Here is a 20,559-nt window from a genome sequence, read left to right as displayed (position 1 = left end):
ACAGTGGCTATGGCCATGCAAATACCTTAGGGCAAACTGTGCAAGACTGCAAGTCTACAAGGGTACCTGTCCAAATCCAGGTCTTTATTGTGATACTGAATGGATGGTTCACAGTTATCTCCCCAAGGTGTAAACTGCCATCAACTATCCGATACTTGAAACTCAAATTTGGTATTGGCTATTAAAGAAGTTCCTGAAGAACAGTCAACATGCTGCAAAACCACAGTCTAATTTACATCGCACAAACATGCTTGTGTACTAATATACTAAATAACTTCTGTCCTACCTTATGGAATAAAAGATCTGCATACTCCTGGCTTGGCAGAATAAAGTAACTGTTTTATACTTCTATAGTTAACTGCAGAGCTCACAACAGACCCATGGTAAGATCCAATGGCAAAACACCTTTCAGTGAAGGTTATACAAGACAGTAGAAAAGTACAAAGAACTTCACACTCCATGAAATAAGTTGCTCTTGCATCCACTAAGATGACAGGCTGCAAGTACATGATTTTCCTTTTATCTATATATTAAAAAAGCGTAAATCTGTAGACATGGGGTATATTGGGGCACATCTACTCTGTAGTCACAGCTTTAACCAGGCTAGATAAGCATTACTGGCTGCACAGGGATGCCAGTACAAGCTCAAAGCAAGTGAGGCTGCCCAAGTCCTTCCTCCGGGGAACGGTGGCTGCACAGGTCACCACTGGTCTAAGCCAGCCCTGCAGCCTTCTCCTGTGTAATAATATGTCTAAGCAAAATGAACCCTTACTAACAAGCACCTGGAAGGATTAAGCACATCCTAAGGAGGCTGTTTTGCAGGTAGTGCCGTGCAGGAGCATGCCTCAGGTGGCCGTGCGCTAAATTCATGCTCTGATTTTCTGGCCGGAGCCAACGCGCTGTGTGCACGGGCACCTCCGACAGTCCAGCCCGCAGCCTGGCCATTTTTCAACAACACCCAGTAAATCCTGCACATGGTTCCAGGCAGAAATCGAAACCTGCTGCACCCCATGAGAAGTACAAGAGGGGTGAGTTAGGTACATATACATCCGCAAGGCAGTCAGAGTTCCCAGCTATGAAATATTTCAGTAGCAACAAGTAGCCAAGGAGTTGACTTTCCAGATGAGCAAAGAGGCAGGGCCTTGTCCCTCTTCTCATGGCATAGGATCAAAATGCATTAAGGTAAGTAGCACAGCCACTGCCGCTACTATAAACTATACATTTCTGTGGAATTTATCTAATCTGAATACTCATACATTAAGAAACAAGACAGTGAAGACCCCTGTAGAAACAGAGTGCAATTCAGGGTTTTTAGTAATTCATCTCAGCTTTCTGTTTTATTGGCCATTTGTTTTAAGATGGAATAATATCTTATCAACTGACATGAGCTAAAAGGAGAATAAAAAAAAGATTAACAATTTCAGTCTGGAATAAGAGACTTTTGAAGCAAGGGCATAAAAATTTGAAGATTTTGGGGTGTGGATAAAGAAAAGCATTTACAAGGCTTATTTTGTGAACCCAGAGGGTTAATTTATCATGGAGTAAAGTCCAGAACTTGAAAAGCAAAACACACTTTATTGGCTTTGAAGGTCAGATAACTATGTTATATCATATTCAATAGGTTAAGGTTCCAAGGGCCTATGGGGTTGCATGACAATTGCAGAAATCCTTATAAAGTCTAGTTTATACCTTTATCGTTAATAGCTTTCTAATCCTTTACCACAAATTTATAGTTTAGAAATGGCAACACATCTTAAAGATTAAAGGTATGTGACAAACAGTTCATGTCCTTTAATAATCAAATCACACAGCTTAGATTGGGGGCTTATCGGGCTTTTTCCTACTCTATGGTTTCATAGGTAGAGAATACTTTATATCCCTATTACATGAGTGATGAATGGGACCATTGGTTATGGGCTGTTATTTGCTTGGCTGTAGTCAATATGTTTTCTTTGGACAGGGACTTCAGTGATTTATTTCTCTTTTGGCCTTATCACTTATTAACTCAGGGCAGACAGAAACAGCCAAGGTTGTGAATAAGGACTAGTGCCCATTTAGACTTCTAATATCAGAGAAAATATTCTTTTTAATGATGCAGCTACCCTTTGCTGCATAGACTCTGATTGCACTTCCCTCTAACTAGAAAATAAAGGTCATATTTCTTGGTAAGTGTATACATAAAATATGCAAAATAATATGTTTCCTTCACAGCCAGCTTTATTCTGATGGTTGCTGTAATTGCTTTCATTTTGCAGCTATTCTACAGGTACACTGCACACTCTTAGCTATTGTTTTTTGCAGTGTGTTATGATGCTGCCAGTGTTTAAGAAATACCAAAGAGATGAGGGTTCTGTGTTCCTATTAGCATACAAAAGGGATTTTCCAGTCTTCCTCCACTGCTCCCTCCCTGTCTGGTAACACCCTATTACTCAAAATCAATTAGGATTCCTCCCAGCTTCTTTTCCTGAATTGCTGCAAACCAAACCAACCACCCTAATATTCAACCCTGATAATTGTTTGTATTTCACTCCACTGGGCATATCCTAAGAAACTTCAAAGCAAACACTTCTGTAATGACATTCATCCCTAAGCCCACCACTAAATAATAAAGACTGAAGTTATTTCATCTAGGAGAGCTTGCTCCAAAACGACAGCAACCTTTCTTTTTTCCCTAAAAATTTCCAGACAAGGTATTCACACTGACTCAGCAGAGCCCTGAAGTTAATGGACTGGAACTCAGAAAAGGCCAGTTCAGGCTTAAACAGAGATTTTCCCTTCCAAAAGCAGGTAACACCCAAGATCACATCACTGCTTTCGGTGCTTGGACGGGGGAGACTGCCCCAATCCCTCCCTTGTTTTCCCATCTGTATTTTACCTGCAATCCTCCCTCCCCAACCCAGCAGTGGAGTCCTGAGCTCTTCAGTGACTATGGCAAACTCCTGTGGTAGCAGAAAGCCTGCATACAGCTCAACTTCTTCAGCCCAACGCACCACCCCAAAGACGAGTCCACCTCTGAGCACCTGATGCCCCTGGTGTCCCCACAGCGAGGTCCAGCTGGGAGCCAACACTCAGCACAATGAGGTGCAGGGGGAACCCAGTAACCTCTGCATTAGGACATTGTTTCAGATAGCTGTTATGAGGGGGGGGTTGCTTGTCTCCAGAGACATTAATTAAATTCACCAGTAAAAGTCTACATTTACGAAGGACGAATTTAATGCTTCCTTACTTGATTGTGCAATAGTTAGGATTTACCATCTCTCCTCTGTCCTTTGCAGAGTTTCTCTGAGATCAGGAACAGACTTTATTTTGAGCATCCAAAGCACAGGGTAACCTGCAGTGAAGGGCTCTCCTGCTTTTAAGAACAGACACTAGCTCTCATTTTAAACTTTATGCATTTCTTTGTATTGAGGGATTTTGTTCTCCTCTTCTGAAGCACTTCGTGATGACTTAACTTCGAGACATCTGATACTTTTTATTCTACCACTGCTATTAATATTTACTAGTGAAAGGCAGATAAAAACTGCTGTTAAAAACAAATGGCATTCATTTGCTAGCTACCAGATCTCATAGCTGGTCACTCTTCTGGAGAAGTGATGTCCTCTATATTTCATTTAAGACAAATGAGCATCATATCTTTGAGGGTGAAGAATTTTACGAACACATCAGGATAAAACCCAAGATAGCATCAGAGATGCTGCCTTTTTTATTTTATTTTATTGTTCTGTTGATGGTGGCCTTCCCTCCTCATTTATACTAATCAGCTATTTAAGTGCTCATGATTTAATAATAAACACACATGAATGAGGCATTGTAAAACTAATGAGGTTGTGTATTAGTGATGTTGAGAAGAACTGCCACTAGGTTTTAACATTTCTCAGGAACTAACAGATACACAGCTATGGCCAAGGTTAGCTGGCGTAAGGGTCAATCTCTAGCCCACAGGGATCAAGAAAGGCTCCAGTGGGGCTACAGGAACCTCTTGACAGCCAGTCTGTCTCTCATCACCACTTCTTTTTTCTGTTTTCAAGTCTACAAACTCCAGAGCTCTCCTTTCTGAAAACTGATTGCTGCATTGATTACGTATCTTTTGAACTTTGCATAGTTATTGGTGCCCTCTTGAAAGCAGAACATTTTCCCAGCAAAGGAATCACTGAAGTTTACCAGGCTGGAAAATTTAGGGACTGGATATCACCTTTTAAGTGGTTCCAGTTTTGACCAGATCTGTGTATAAGACTTAAATCTCTGCTTCCAGGTCCATGGCCTGAAATTTTAAATAGTGATAGGTAGTTTTTGGTCTCTCACTCTTGATATATTTGACTTAAGAAATGAAAAGAGAACAATTCTCAGAAGATGACTACCCTTATGCTTCTATAAACTGAACCATTTAAAGCTAAAAACTAAAAATGAAGCCACCTAAAACTGAGGCTTTTGAAAATGTTACCCAAACCATCTGTGATCTGCAAGGCTCTTCCTATTTGTGCACAGACTCAAACGTTTTTGGAAGTAAATAAAGGGTGAAATGAGGATGGAGCAGGGATTTTTCCACGTGAGGCTATTTCTTCTTCGTAGCAACTTGGGGAGTGAAAAGTTCCCTGAGAAGCCCTATGACCTTTCAGAGAAAAATGCAGTTTCCCAGAAATCCTGCGAGGATCCTGACCTTCGCAGCGCTAGCATTTCTCCATCACTCCACACACAATGGCCCACAAGCACAATGCAAACACTGGTCAGTCCGGGCAGTGCTCTGCTCTGACCTTTGTCACAATTATCCCGGAGGATCAGCGCTCAGCATCTGGGATATTCGCCTGGCACAGCAAGCCCTGTGTGACTACACTGACCCTACATCCACCCCTTCCTGTTAGCAGCACTTCTAGAGACACACCATGCCCCATAGCTTGTAACAAACCCCAAATGAGCTGTGTGAGGACTTGCCCGTTTCTCTAGGTACAAACAATTTAGCCCTCAGCCTTCCTGCAAGAATAATGCAAATGAAAATTCGAACCTGTATCCAATCATGTAATCAATTTTCAAAAAAAATAAAGGAACAGTATGTGGAGTACTGCTCAGCCAAGCATCCGAATTAACGCCACGTTGTACACATAACCTTGGTGACAGAGCTGTATCATTCTTGTCGCTATGTAGTCCTTTGCTCTAGCTCGGTAACAAAAGCACAAAACCTTAAACTGAGCAGGTGGTAGAAGACACAGCATAATGCATTTTTATGGACCTTCCATATGTCTTTTCCACCATGGAGTGAGATAAATTCCCATTTCACTTACATTCATGCAGTCTCACTCAAATCTCGCAGTTTAGTACCACCATCCATAGCAAAATTCATCTATGAAAATCACGCTATCCATTACATATCCATTTCTTTTTAATTAAGAAAAAAAACCTCAAAAGTATCACAAATCTGTGCCAATTCTCATCCCTTATTTAACTCAACCATATATGTCTTGAGCCACCTTGGCAAACTAACTACATATTTGTGTCCTTAATGGCTTCTTCCATTACTTCAGGTTCGCCGGTTCTAAAATAACGGTAGTGACACATACCTGACTCCTGAGTTGTGACATGGAAATCCATTCAGTGCTCTTCACTACCAGAAGAGACTTAGAGATGAAGATACCACAGGTAAACACCAACAAGCAAATTTGGGTATCTCTGTGTGCAGCATGAACTTTTAATATTATTCCAAAATGAACACACATACAAGGCGTGTTGAGACTTCTCTATATCTTATAATGTGCTCTCAGGACTGTCAAAGCTTAAATCTAAGAAATAATTGCTTTATGAGTGCATGCCAATGGCTTGCTTTGCAGATGGAAAATAAAATCTTACGTTTACTTGTAAGTACAGGGTTGACACTGGTATATTTCCTTCAAAAATACTTGCAAAAGCCAGGATTTCTCTGTATATATGTGACCTTGATTCCTAGATGGCACATGGACTACTTAGAGATCATGTTACTAAGTTATTTGCAGTTTAAGGGGGGAAAAAAAAGGCTAAAATTAATGGGTCACTGGGTATTTTCTTCTGAGAACTTAAGTACTTAACAGTAAGAAAAAAACAGTTTACAGCCAGGTGGCTTGAGGGGATATTTTGTTGAACACTGATTAAAAATAATTTCTTCTAAATGAGACCTGACCACAAAATGGGACCATTAACGAGCAGGGACATTCTCACCAGAAAGGAAACCCCGCTTGATCGCCTCCTGCACCGCCCACAAACCCCAGGTTTTTTTCTCTCTCTCTCACACACTCTCTTCTATTTTTTTTCCCCCTTTTCTCCTCTCCCCTTTTCTTGTTCTTAACAGCAGAGTAAATAAGCAGCAAGTGATGCTGAAATGTTTTCGGCCAAAAACAGAGGCCAAACTCCTCTGAGAAAACATTTGGCCTCTGTGGTTTTGTAATATGTTCCAGAACACTGAGTTCACTGAAGAACATTGTGAAAAACTCCCATCGGCTGGAGTGATGCTGGGGAATGTTACTGTATCCCAAATTCCAATTGGTCCATTTCCTGCAGGCCTTGTTAAAAAAAAAAAAAAAGAGTTAAAAAAAATAGCGCTATGTGGGAGTTAAAACAAGTTCTCATGGGAAAAATGAATGGCAAGAAATTCTAGCTTTAAAAGAAACAGCTAATCTGCTAGTTTGATTGTTCTTCAAAACTTACAATGAACCAATAATCCTAATTAAAAACACTTGGCCTAGTTCTCTAAAGCATCATAGCTTTTTCTATGCTTCGTTTGTACACACCATAGACTATTAGTTTTTTTCTAGTGCTCACTAACAAAGTGCTGACTTTGTTGGGATGGCTGAGCTAATTTCGTGAACTCAGTGTGAAACCTTAGCTAAACAAAATTGTGGTAATTTTCCTTAATTTGTAAAAGTGATTGGAGTGCAAACAAAATTTTCCTCTTGGGTCAATCCTATAATTTTCAATTAACTAAAACTAATCGTCAGGCATGTACTGAACCTGCATTTTGTTTAAAGGGCTGGAAGGCACTTCCGAAGGTCAGGATGCATTAATTGTTTTTATTTTAGTTTCATTTAGTTCTTTTTTAAAAGCCGCATTTAAGTTCAGGCTGCCTGTAAAAGGAAAATGCAAATTATGTGAGGTAGGATTTCAGTCACAAGAGCTTTTCTGTATCTACCGCAACTCTATAAAAGCTGCATAAGTGAGAGAATTGTCCATGGACTGGATCACCTTTGATTATATTATTGTTGTTTAGTAACTTTCATTTACTGATTGAAAAATAATGTGTTTTAAACACTAACCTGAAAATGCATACACGGAAACACTCTTCCTGCTGGGACACTTTATTTTCACATTCAGACATCTGCTTTTGGGCAGACAGGCTAAACTGCCGCCCTCCTTTTCACTGGAAAAGCTAATTAATGATGATCTGAAAAGCAAAATGGGCCCAAGCCATTTTTACATTTAAATCGCAAAATGAAGTCCCCCAAAATTTCTTCGCAATGTTGATGGGGCTGCTTTCTCCCTTTCTTCTCCTGCATGTGTAGCTGCCGTTCCACCAGCCCGAGACGCAGCCAAGCTGGTGGCTCAGCAGCAAGCAGGACAGCACAACTTAGTGTGAGTGTGAATGCGAGACGGGAAAGGAGTCATGGTCACACTGTCCAGAGCTCCGGCTGACACTTCCTCATGGTATACACTGGCAATTTAAACATTTGCTTTTGCTTTTGCTTTTGTTTCAACACGTGCAAACACTATTTTATACATATATATATACATAGTGTGTTATTGTCCAATATATGAATTTCCCACAGATTGTTGAAATCATAACGCTCATAATAAATACACACAGCCTCCATGATTGCCTACTGCTCAGCCAGCAAGGTGATACATGAACATTTGAAGACTCAGTTTAAAGAAACCCAGTGCATAATCCCAGCTGGGGAGAGGGTATTTGGATAAGACAGCAAAGCTTTATAAGGCACCTTTGTTCAACTTGTTCAGCATTATGAAAACCAAACGAGAGCTTCATTATCCAGCTGGAGCACAGAGGTCTGTCTTCTGCCTCGAGTCCCTCTGTGTACATTCATAGTTGGGGCAATATACCTGCCCTGTATAATCCAGAGTGGCTCGCAGACACAAGTATTTATGATATATCTTACTCTTAAAGTTTCAGGGGCATTTAAGAATGAGAACAGGAATTGCACTGGATTCTGGAAAACAGTTGCAGAAGTAGTCCTGTCTGCATATGTCGACCGACAAGTGCATAAAACGACAAGCACATCAAAACCTGGACCAAGCCATTATTTCTCATAGCATGCATACCTTCCAAGGAATCAATGACACACATTCTTTTTAAAAAGTTAGGCTGCTTCTTGATTTACTTCCCATGCCATCCTTGTCACTACTGAGAGTGGTTTAACACTGACAGCACCCGCGATGTCCTCGCACATTTTTTGTTAAAAACTCTTCAGGCCAAACCAGTTGACTCAGTGGTCTCAGTGTGGGACACCACCCCAAAACACACCACAAGTTACTACGTCTGCAGTGTCAGCTGGGGTGAAAGCCACCGAGCCTCCCTGGGAGACAAGTATGTCATGGTGAGATGGGCAGGGAAACCCACTGCTGCTTGGAATACGTGCTGGACAACATGAGATGGAGATATTCAGCAAGACGGTTCTTGGAAGGCAGGTTCGTGATTGCACCAGTGTGTCTGCCCCTTGATGCCTGCATTCTTCTTCTGTTTAAGTATCTGTTTCTCTCCTTCCTCCCCACTCCTGGGTAGAGAGAAGTCCCATTGCAAAGACAAACAAGCAAACAAAAATCCCACACTGCTACGTTTTCAGATTCATCTCTGTGGTCATCCATTTCTGAAATTCAGCCTTAAATTGATATCTTCAATACCAGCCAAAATAATAAAATACAGTACAGCTTTTAACGACGAAAGTAGAAGCCCTGGCAAGCGTGATATATTGCCTGCCCTATTTCTCCACATTATATCTAGTACTAAAGCATCCTTACCTGTGTAAATGAATCTTCCAGGCGTTCCCTTGCAAAACTGCTTAGACTTGTAGGACAATGTGACTTCTACAACTCCTGGGATATGTCGGGGAGGCGTCTGTACACGGATGGCATGAGGAGTAATCAGCTAGAGGAAAACATTGAGAAGGGAAAGGGGAAAAAAAAGCGCTGTTACATGCTGAACACTTCTTTAATAACACTTTCCTCTCAGATCACAGTAAACAAGCTTTGAAACATGTAATTAACCTGTCAATGTTTGAGTACAATCTTGATATAACCCACACAAAAGCCAGTGACTAAAATATTTACAAGCATTCTCCTTCTCAGTTGTAACAACATTATTTCTGTTTTCATACATGGCAGGCACTTGCTTCCTAGTACAAGCATTACCCTTCATCTAATGCAATAGCTTTAGCTTACAGCAGCAGGATGCCCGTGTTTGCTCAGGTGGTCATCAGGGTCACGATAGTGTCCAACAAATCTGATCGATAACTGACACACACGTGTGTGAACACAGTGCAGCACAAGCCCAGCCAGGCTTGTAAACACACTGGTCCCCAGCTGACATCTGTACACTTCAAAAGCACCATGAGCTGCTGCTTTAATTGTCTATTTGTATTGCGGAGGTGTAACTGATTACTGCAGAAATGCAAAGCTTGGCTTCTGAAGGACGCTGGATCCCATTGCAGGTGATCAGAGCGCACAATGAGACATACCAAATATAACCATATAGCAATCACTTCCAGTCTGCCTTCACTGCAATGACTGAAACACATCTGAGAGGGCTCCTGCACACGTGGATTTACACAGTAATAAGTAGACAAACTTATCTTTCTTGCTAACAGAGCTGGGGATCCTGATCCTCTTAACATAAAAGGCTGGGGTGGCTCAGTGCTGCAGTTTCCAGGTTCTAGGCCATTTTTGCTCTTTCAGGATTCTGGACTGGATTTAAAATGTAGTCCCTGAAATTAATATAAGAGCCATCTAGGAGTTGACTCATTTATGGCAATTTATCTCAAATCTCTGCTGCACTCAAAACCTGTGGAATTATCCTCCCCATTACTGGAATGTCCTCTTCTTACCCATGCTCCCTCAAACGAGAATAAAAAGAGGTACATAGAAAAGGGGACATGATTGTGTTCAGGAACCAAGATACGGCTCTGGCACATGGATAATCCTTCTCTAACTGACTGTGGCACATTAAAACACTTCTAGAGAGGCAAACAAGATCAAGACCATAACCAGCTTTGACAGTGAGCAAAGCCATGGGCACCCTATACAGACAGTGAACTGCTCTGTGCTGTTGATTGACTCACATCCTGGATGGGGGAATACATTTCAGGAGATTATTTTTTTTTCTCAAATAAAAAGTTCATTTTATTCTTATTTTTACTGGGAACCAAATATTCCAAAATGGTATTAAGGTCCTACCAACAAAAAAATCACACTTTAAACCAGTTCTTTGTTTAAAGCACAGGACTGAAAAAGCACAGGAGGGTAATGTCTGTCTGAGAGCCATCTGTGCTACTGAGGGAAATGGCAGACACAGTAGGAAGTTCTCCGTATTTAAAATAAGAAAATTAACAGTAAATCAAGTTGAAGATTAAAACCAAAACTATTAGCATCCAATGCTCCAAAAGTTATTCAGATCCACGGAAGTGGATTTAGAAATGATCATGTAGGAATTGATGCCTTCTTCTTTGTGAGCTCCAAAGAACATGTTTTCAGGCTCTGCTTTGAAATCATGTGATTTAGGAACTTATTTATTTTTGAAAGAAACCTGCTTTTTTTCTAAATTGCTCACTCTATCAACTGGGAAAACACACAAACTTCCAAAGATTGCTTATACTTAAATTGAGTTGTCTTGCAGTTGGGCTGATCCAAGCCTAAAAGTCTAGGCCAATTATCTCCACAACCTCAATAGTCAGCAGAGGCAGAAAGCACTGCCAAACAGCAATTTCCAGTGCTTTAGACACCTCTCGTGTTGGGATGAGCTGCTTTCTGGAAGCATCTACCTTTCTCCAATAAACCGAGATGACAAGTTTAGACTAGATGCTTAACTGTAGGCAGCCAAATACAGCTGAGATGAATCCCACATTCAAGTGGTTCTGGTTAACTGGGTGAACTGGCAAGAGGAGAAAAGATTCATGACATTTTTAGGGAGAAAATATTTGTAAAAACAGCCAAGGGTTTTAATAGTAAAGGTTAACATGCTAATCTTCCTATATCAGCATGTGCCTTGCACCCCTCACCCCTATTCTGGCATGAACTATACAGGCAGCTTCTGGTTGTATCTTTGAATTTCCCAGCATTTACTGGTCTGTCACCACTTTAATGTGCTTTAAACATAATTTGTGGCATTTTCCAATACTCATCTTCCCTGGTTCCCAAGAAATGTCTGACCTATTTATGGTCCATTGTTACAGAATGCTGGGGAGAGTTAAGCAAGTTTCCTGGTTTGTTCTCCACAAACAGTTTGGTTTTCCTTTGTGCTCTGAAGTAAATAAGTTTAACTGTGTTTAAAACCACAAATATACAATAATGTCGCCCACACATTCCCAAAGGGTGAACATTATGTCTGAAGTCCTATGGTTTCAGATATCCAGGATATATTTTACTTCTTCCTTCTCTAGAACTAAAGCTTGGGAGGTACACCAGAATACATGTGCCTTTTCCTTTTGCTTTTTCTCCTTGGCATCTGCCACTGACCACTGTCAGGGATATAGTGCTGAGCTAGAAGGACCTTTGTTCTGGGTCAGCCTTCAATTCTCATGCACACAGAAAGGAACTGGCTAGCTTGGTTGCACACCAGTAGCCTGCTGGATTGCTGTCATATCACAAAATTGTCTTTAAGGGACAAACAACGTCACCACACTTCAAAACCTGCCCTCTGAACCTCACCTTTGGACCTTAACTCTGATTATCAAGTGCTGCCAGGATCTGCATCACGGATTGGGACCAGTTGGCTGAATTGCCCTAGGTTCATCTTGCAGTCCCAGCGACCCCATGGGTACTGCACAGGTCTGGGTACTTCAGGCCCACCCCCAGCAAGAGAAAATCTGCCCCTGACTTCAATAACTCCAGGATTATGGGATGTTCTCCTGTCTACACTGTCAGCCTGTGGCCTGACCTTGGGAACCCACTCCACCTTTTCCCACCACGTTTTCTCCTCTCACACTGACACAGGCTGTACCTTCTTCAAGGCACAGTCTGTCCCATATTTGCAAATAAGGCACCTGGAAAAGGTGAGCCATTAGCATCAAGGGATTTTAAAAGTAAAGACACCAGTTGTGGAAGCCTCTGAGCCCCAAATGGTTGGAGGCTGGTGGAACGTTCTGGGGAAGCATCACTACATGCTCACCCTACTGCTTTTATAGACATCCGCCATTGCCCAGCGCCAAACACAAGATACTCAGCCAGATGAATGAACCTCCACTTTTGTCCCCATACAGCCATTTCTATCTTCTAACCTCAGGTGGGAGCTCTTGGCGTATTAACAGACGTCATAACAACCATAACAACGACATGCCAAGAACTAATATTTTGTAAACGTGAGTTATATGCTTTTTCTGAACACATTTTTTTAAATGCAAATCTTGAGCAAGACATTAACCTGTGATTTGGAGATGAACCCGCCAGCCAAAATCCCAGATCCATTCCATTCCAGCATTTGGCTAATTGAGATTTGGAGCTGGACATAAAACTAGTAACTGGACCCTTCCTCCCAAAGGATTTTCAGGTCAATTGGCCTGATACTTGGCAACTGCACTACCTGTTCGATATAAACTCTCACGTCAGTTGGGAGCTGCTGTGGATTACATTAAACCCCGAGGCAGAGACCTTCAGAACGGAGGGAGGTGCGCGTCCTTCAAAATCCAAAACACATTTGTTTTGAATGTGTACAAGCAGCTTCTTTCTGTGGTTTGAAAATATATTCTAGACATTCTTGTGTGATACAGCATAATTTCACACTCTTCGGAGTGCCAGGTTACTTTCTTTTTTTAAAAGTTACATTTTACAAGGAGATGTCATTAATTTGAGTCACTGGTTTATTTTTGCATGCTTGTGCGCTGGTTTGTGGTTAGGGAAACGGGGACAATCAGCCATCAATTTTACTTGGACTCTGTGTGAAGAGGACCATTAGGACAGAAATGAAGAAAAACCCCACCAGCTGAAGGTAATGACAGGTTTCAGTGAGAACAGGACCATTAAGATACCTATATTTTTAAAAATGACCGGTGACTATGCATGCCTCAATTCTGGGCATCCAGATCCTGCTTAATAAACCTTGCTGTTCCAAAAGAGGGTGCCTAGTCATTTTCTTTTAATGAGTCAGACCTCCAAAATAAGCACTCAGAACGAGACACTTCCAAAATCAATAATAAACATAAAAAGCAAAATAAAAATCTGTGTCACAGAATTTGATTCAGCAGCATTAAAAAGAAAAAAAAAAAGGGGGGGAAAAAAGCCAAGCCAAAAAACCCATCCTCTATTTTTGTGCTGTACAAAGGTAAAAGAGATGATGTTTCAGTGCTTCATCTTTGCTAAGTATAAAAGAAAAAGAAGTTGTTTCCAGCTGACTCTGTACAGCTGGAGGAATGTTCTTGGCAGGAAAGTCTTTAAAGAAATAGTTCATTTTAAGCAAATATTGTGGAATATTTATAAGAAACTAATTTTGTCTTCGCAATCACGTATTTGCCCTGAAACTCGACTCTCGGAGTTTCCACCCCCCAGTCAGAGAAACAACAGAGGATTCTTATCAGCGGCTCGGATTGGGAACATTTGCAACAACGCACAGCCCAGAACGCTGGGTAGAAACCTGCAAATAGAGACTCTGGCTTTTCGTGGAGCGGACAAACAGCCAAGCAGAGTCCGTCTGGCAAACAGATGATTTGCTGTGAGCTGTCTGTCCAGATCCAGCATGTGCACGATACCCCAATGCCATTTGTCGGTTATGAATGTCCCTTGAAATAAAGGCATTAGATGGCCCGTTTTGCTGTATTCTAAAAATGTCAAGGGCTTTTAAAGTCATTTTTATAAAGTAATACGGGAGTTAAGGATTCATTGAAGCTACTGGCTTAGGGTATCTGCATTTCTGCACAAAATTAATGTGACAAATTAAGTTTTTATTTAGTTCTCCCTGGCTGAGAAAGGTTGTAATTATGTTAGAGTGTTTACAGTTAAAATATATGTTTAAATAATAAATAGGTGTTTCAGAAACCATTTTAAGCCTCCTTTTTTAACACAGTCAACTCCATTTCAAGCATATAAATATTTCAATTACAAAACTTGAATACATGTAAAATAAATTAAAAATATATTATTTACATTTCATATTATTTATAACATATGCTGCTTGACAGCAACAAATTCACCCTTAAAATGAACTTTTCTCTTTTTTTTTTTTTGGCTTTTAACTTTGCTTCCAAACCATGGTAGGATTTATATTTTAAATATCCATGCATTTCAGCCATATACATGGATTGTGCTATAATAAAATCTTAGTAATATAGGATCTTTACGATAATTATCCTCACAGCACCTCTCCAAAGAAGGTGACTAATCTTATTACTATGTTAGAGAAAGGGAATTGAACTTTAAGCAGATTATGTGATTTGCCCAAGGTCCCATGTGAAGTCTGTGGCAAAATGATGCTTAATTTAAATATTAGACTTCAACCCCCAAACCACCCGCAATTACATCTTAAACTGAGGATGGAGGAAATCCATGTGAAAGTCCTCTGCAAGACTCACTCTTTTTCTTTTGTTTCCGCCTATCTAGTTTGGGTTTGGATTTTCTACAGCTCAGTTAAAATCACATTTTCTTTGGATCTGTGAAACAACAGGATTAACTTGAGAATTCTTCTTTAATTCAATAACAAAATAACCTGGCCAGGTTTGCTCAGCACTGGTCCTGACTGGCACCTCCAGGTGAATCCGGTCCAGGCTTGAAGATGGACAGTTCAATTCTACACTCTATTAAAGTAAAACAGAAATATTCTTCCTGGGTACTGAAAATGCACTACATATTTTTAGAAATGGGAAGGCAAACGAAAGAACTTATTTTATACTTCATATGTGGCTAGTTTGTGTAATTTGAATTATTTATAGATCACTATTATTTCGGGATCACTCCGACAGCTCATGCATTTCTGCACTTGTTTATTATGTCTGTTTCTTTTAGAAAGAATTTATTTTCCCTTGCAGGTTTTTCTATTGCTCTAATTGGTTGTGAAACTGAGAAGCAATTCTGCAATGGAGAGACAGTGAAACAGTTTTCACCCAAAGCCAACTTGCAGTCCATCATATCACTCACAACAAGCAGACTGACTTTGGTCTAGACCTCCTCTAACATTATTAATTTTATGCCAAAGCCTTGCAACCATCAGCAACAATATTTTGACCAGCATTCACTCTTCTGAGATTAGAAATCGTCAATTAATGGCTTCCACTAATAAACAGAATCAAGATTTATAATGAAAGATGCAATGCTGCAGTACCAAATTCAGAGCATTTTCTCCCCAGCCTCTTCACCTTTCCCTGTTCAACGTTTATAACCATAATGGCTGCAATCCGAACACACAAAACGCTTACACTGGACCCAGGGGGCACTTTCATGATCACATAAGGGCTTCAGAATAGGGCTCATTTAATATATCTCCTTTTCTGGAATGCCCTTTCATACACACTTGTCCTCAAGTGGAAGAATGAGTGAGAGAGAGAGAACAGTGAAGCCCATGAAGGACATTAGAGGATACTCTTCATATGGAAAAAATGCTGCCATACGTGCAGTGGAATCAGTAGAGGGAATGTGCTGGATATGAATTAAGCTATAATATTGATTTAATATTTATAGGATACAAGATACAGCATCAGAAGATCCTTACACAACTGGGTAAGCATTGTATAGCTATTTCAGACATGCTGGTTTGTCTGTTAGCGTGTTTATTTCAGTATTAAAATAATGAAAATAACAATTTCTTATAAAACTCCCAAAATGCTTTTGAGAAGTCATAAGTGCAAAATCTGAACCCTTCCTTGGAGCTGCCTTCCCATGCCAATGAAGCCAGTGGGAACTCTGCCCTGACTTCTGTGGCCATTTGGGTGATGCCGCCTGGGTTTTAACTTCGCACAGGCCTTTGGGGAATGTCAGACTCCACATTTAATTATGTGCCAGGAGAAGAGAGGATTTAAGAAACTGGGAGGAACAGCAACAGCAATAAATAAAGAAAAAAATACCTGCTGTGAAACTACAGAGGCCCCCACTAGGTATGACAAGTTTTCTCCACTGTGGATACAATACTGTGTATTTGGCTCCTATTATGTAGATGGTACTTACACCAAGCGCCTACGCTTTAAGGATATGCTATTCAGAGGAGCTGAGTTTCTGCAATCTCCACCTCACTGAGCTGCAGGTACAAGCAGTCAGTTTCCCTGGAAAGCAGGATCCCCTAAATGTCTGTTTCCTGTGGGCCTTTAGCAATTGTAGTGCTAAATGCAGAATTATTTACACAAGCATTTATCCTTCTCTTTTCTTGGAATAATAGGCACTAAGCTAAATTCTGGGCCAGTGAGAGGAAATGCAATTCCCCTGGCTATACTGGATTTCTGCCACAGGTAAATTTGACTAATTATTTTGATAAAACTGAAGTAGGAAAGGATTCACATTTCGACATTTGTTGCTGATTTAGCATGTGGCATAGAAAAAGGACAGGCTAGCTAGAAGCTAGACAAAGCTATTAGACATTACCGTTCAGACAACACCTACCTCACTCCAAACCAGCATGGTGCCGAATATGACCTGTAACCCATCAAAGAAATTGTCTCCTATGATGATGACAGTGGCACCTCCTGTAGTCCATCCTTCACTTGGACTGATGGCTTTGATACATGGTGTAGCTGCTTTTCAACACACATGAAAAAGAGAAGTATTCTGCTGTTAGAACCAGATTTTAATGATAGAAGACTTGAAAAAATAAAATAAAATAAAAGGAGCTTTCATTTTCCCCCCTTACTAACACAAAGATTTCAGCAATTACGTTCTTTCTAGTACATGCGCATGACCTCAAACTATATATTCTGAGCATTTTTTCTCAATTAATTTCTGTTTGGTTTTGTTATCTGCATTGAAAAAATTAACTTTTCTAAACCTGCATTAACAAAAAAATCACAACATGATGGGCAGAGACCAGTTGGAAATCAGGACAAATCCCTATCTTTATTCTATACACCATACCTGAGTTAATAAAACAATCTCCAGTGAGCTTGCTTTATTATCCATCATAACCTAAATTCATCATGGAAATTCCTATAAATACTATGGCAAATATTGGTTACATGAAAATGTCTGTAACCTTCAGCATTTCTTTAACTATTCTGCAATCAGATCCAGGTTGTTCTAGTGTTAAACCACCTTGCCTTGCTTTGGTTACCACAAAACAAAACAAAACAAAAACCAGTCAAGCCAAAACCTACCACCCTGCCATCCAGTCACTCCAGTGACACTGCATCTACATTTATATAGATATATATTCATTGGTACATCTTCTTTTAGGGTTGCTGGCATTTGGCTATGAATTCCTACTTGGTCAAAAGGCTGCTGGGCTGTTAATTTGGTTTGTAACTTTGAGGATTTGATGATGTACTCAGGGGAGAGCACTCAGGCACATCACCAGGTGAGGATTTACTAAGAAGATAATGGTGTGAACGCACATGTTAGCACCACTCAGGACAACACCTTTGCCCTCATTAATTACTTAATGTGGCTGTGTAGCAGCACAGCCCCTACCCTGCATTCTCCTAATTGCAAAGACAATAAATGAATTCATTCACAGAAGCCTACTTTAAAACGCTCCAGACATAAAACACTGAAGAGACCCTGTGTGCCTTTTATATAATGTAGTGAAGTTCTGGTTGGTCGGAGCTAATTGCAAGAGTTGGTGAGGCTGGAGAAGCTTCTTCCTCCCAGTCCCTGGGCGTGATGGGTGGACAGGGAGCTGGGCAGCAGCAGGGAGCTGGAAACGGAGCTGTTGAGTCACCCTTAGCAGTGAGTGTTTCTGTGGGCACTGCTACAGACTGGCACCCCTGGTGATGGAACACATGCCTGCAGAGCAAACAGACCCCATCCCCACCTACAAAAGGTTGTAAGTGTCAGGCACAAACTTTTCCACTACTTAAGCTGATGGGGACGCCAGCTCCAGTGAAAAACACAAACACGCAGGCAGAAAAGAAATCATTACCCTATTCCAAACTTGGCAGAGCGCAGCCATTAACTTTCACATGAGCTAACAAAAGAAACATCCCAACATTACCATCACGAAAATGTAGTGCGTACACAGAAGTAACTTCAATATGTTTCATTTCGATTCAAGTATGCTTGCATAAAACTGTACATAAAAAACATTGCAAAAAGTCCAAAACCAAATGCCTTCCTTTCAGCCAAGCTCACAGCAATGAATTTATAGCTTCTCAAAATGTCATCTAGCCCTTTTCACAGAATCAAGCTTTTTCATAAATAAAAATTAACATCACTTCCAAATTACACCCTTTCCAATATTTCCAGTCGATTGTGGACACCCACACCCCACAATAAAACCCAAAGATAATCAGTTTCCCATGTGTCAGAGAACAAGCTACTTTTCTTAAAGACTACAAGCAGCATTTTTTTCCTAAATACCAGTGAATAAAAACTGTTTGAGACCATAAGCCATTAACAGAAAACACATGCAGGCTTCAAAATTACAGATTCAATTCATCTTCAAAATGAATGCAAGACACTGTTCTGCAGTTACAGGTCCCCGCTAAAGGTCCTGCTATTTATGTTGTGATGTTCTCTGCAGAAGTGCAAGGTGCTGCACTGTCTGTGCTGCCTCATGTATTTGATTCTGATACTTTATATGTGTATGTACTTAATATCAAATACATGCCAAGTGCCATGGTGACCAAGGGGACTCTGAGCTGACACTCAGGTCCTCGTGCTGCGCTGGGGCTCTGGGTTGTTCCCTGGGACACTCTCGGCTGCAATGTGACCACTCGCACATGTAGTTTTATTTAAATATGTAGCGATTGTGCTGAATCAGTGCATCACCAAAACAGCTGGCAATAGCCCAGGACAGCTTCTCTGAGGAGGAAAAGCCAGAACTTGGTCATTTAATAAGCAGGGCAGGTCGGTACACTTTGCAGGCGCTACCTGAGAAGCAGCAATAACCCTGTGCATTCTCAAAAGATTTCAGGGCATCATTTTCCCCTGGGAACAGTAGGAAAAAAAAACAGTGGAACTCCAAACTTTCCCCACACATTTTATCTTAAAATGCAAGTGTCTGTAAGGACTGGAAGGGTTGCACGAAGGTGCTGAAGGGCTGCATCCCCAGGAGACGTGCTGAGGGAGGCACCCAGGCTGCTACCTGTTTTTGAAGGCACAAATGATGTTTATACGATGACATATTTGCAACAGACAGTGTCATTTGGGATACTGGTCTTACTAAAACTTTGCCCTTCCCAGGTCCTTCCCTTGGAGCACCAGGAAGGAGGATGGAAGAACCAGGTGCCATTTGCCAGCGTCACCACAGGTGACACTGGGAGGGGGACAGGGCAATGACCTCAACTCTATTTCTGTCCCTGGTACGAATGTCTGGCCAGCCCAGGCCCTCAGCTCTTCATACTTCTTCTGTTAATCATTTGGCGACTTTCAAAGTGCTGTCTGGAAGGTGTTTACTTCTGTGCAACCCTAGAAAAACAGAGCTGGGCAAAACAATCTTGTCATTGGAGACCTTGATTTTTCTACATTTTGTTTTGGTCACAAGAGAAACGAAAATACAGAAGCTTTTTTTTCTTTTTCAGAATGCAAAGTTCCAGAATCTCTATCTGGAATTAACAACACCACTTTTTAATATTTCCAAGAAATACAAAATAATTGGTTTCAAAATATTAGCACTTTGCATGCCCTTCTGTAACACCAAGGCATCATTTCTAAAATGGTGGTTTTAAAATAAATAGAAAAAAGTTACTTAAAATTTAGGGTTTTTTCTGTAGAAAAAGAGATTTTTGTTGAAGTCTGGAACTTCACTGATTAAAAAAACACCATGAAGGACTTCAGACCAATTCTAGCATAGACGACAAAATGTACATGATTAATAATAGGAAGAGACTTTAAGTCCAAGGACTAATTATTATTTATTATAATAAAAAATAATAATTACACTTTCTTACACACAGAAACACTTTTTAAAATGAACAGCTGGCAGCCAACTACAACCAGAATGAAAAGAGTTTGACAGCTTAACTATCAGAAGAGATTTTAAGACTCTTTGGGGTGATTGTGTCCCATTCACTGCATGTTTTCAGAACAGCCTACCCACCCAACCACAGTCACGGACCTTGCAGCTCCCGGCTGAAGGGGATGCGGCCGCATCCTGCACCTGCTGAAATGGCCTAATGGTTCTGAGTCTTAATGAGCTGCTCTCCTTCTTTGCATAGTATCAAGGCAAATCAGCGTTAACATCTGACATGTTTTATTGTGCCGCTCCTGCGGTTTGAGTTAACAGATACAGATGTTGGAGGGAGGCACTGC

The 20,559-nt window shown here is 40.7% G+C and overlaps 1 protein-coding gene across 9 annotated transcripts in view; it reads right to left on the bottom strand.

Annotated features, from left to right (window-relative positions):
• EBF1 (EBF transcription factor 1) overlaps positions 1-20,559 on the bottom strand; it is a 273,573-nt gene that overhangs the window by 54,230 nt on the left and 198,784 nt on the right. For 5 of the 9 annotated variants that reach the window (XM_071814686.1, XM_071814682.1, XM_071814684.1 and 2 more), the window contains exons 9-10: positions 16,759-16,892; positions 8,992-9,118 (exon numbers count right to left, since the gene is read on the bottom strand). In XM_071814686.1, the coding sequence (XP_071670787.1) occupies positions 8,992-9,118; positions 16,759-16,892 (261 nt within the window). The remainder of the gene's footprint in view (positions 1-8,991; positions 9,119-16,758; positions 16,893-20,559) is intronic. The other 4 variants (XM_071814683.1, XM_071814685.1, XM_065848987.2 and 1 more) reach the window with 1 other exon arrangement.

Source organism: Patagioenas fasciata, chromosome 14 (assembly GCF_037038585.1).
Source record: "Patagioenas fasciata isolate bPatFas1 chromosome 14, bPatFas1.hap1, whole genome shotgun sequence".
Classification (NCBI taxonomy): domain Eukaryota; kingdom Metazoa; phylum Chordata; class Aves; order Columbiformes; family Columbidae; genus Patagioenas; species Patagioenas fasciata.
The sequence above is the reverse complement of the archived record's forward strand: the minus strand, read 5'-3'. Positions and strand labels throughout refer to the sequence as shown.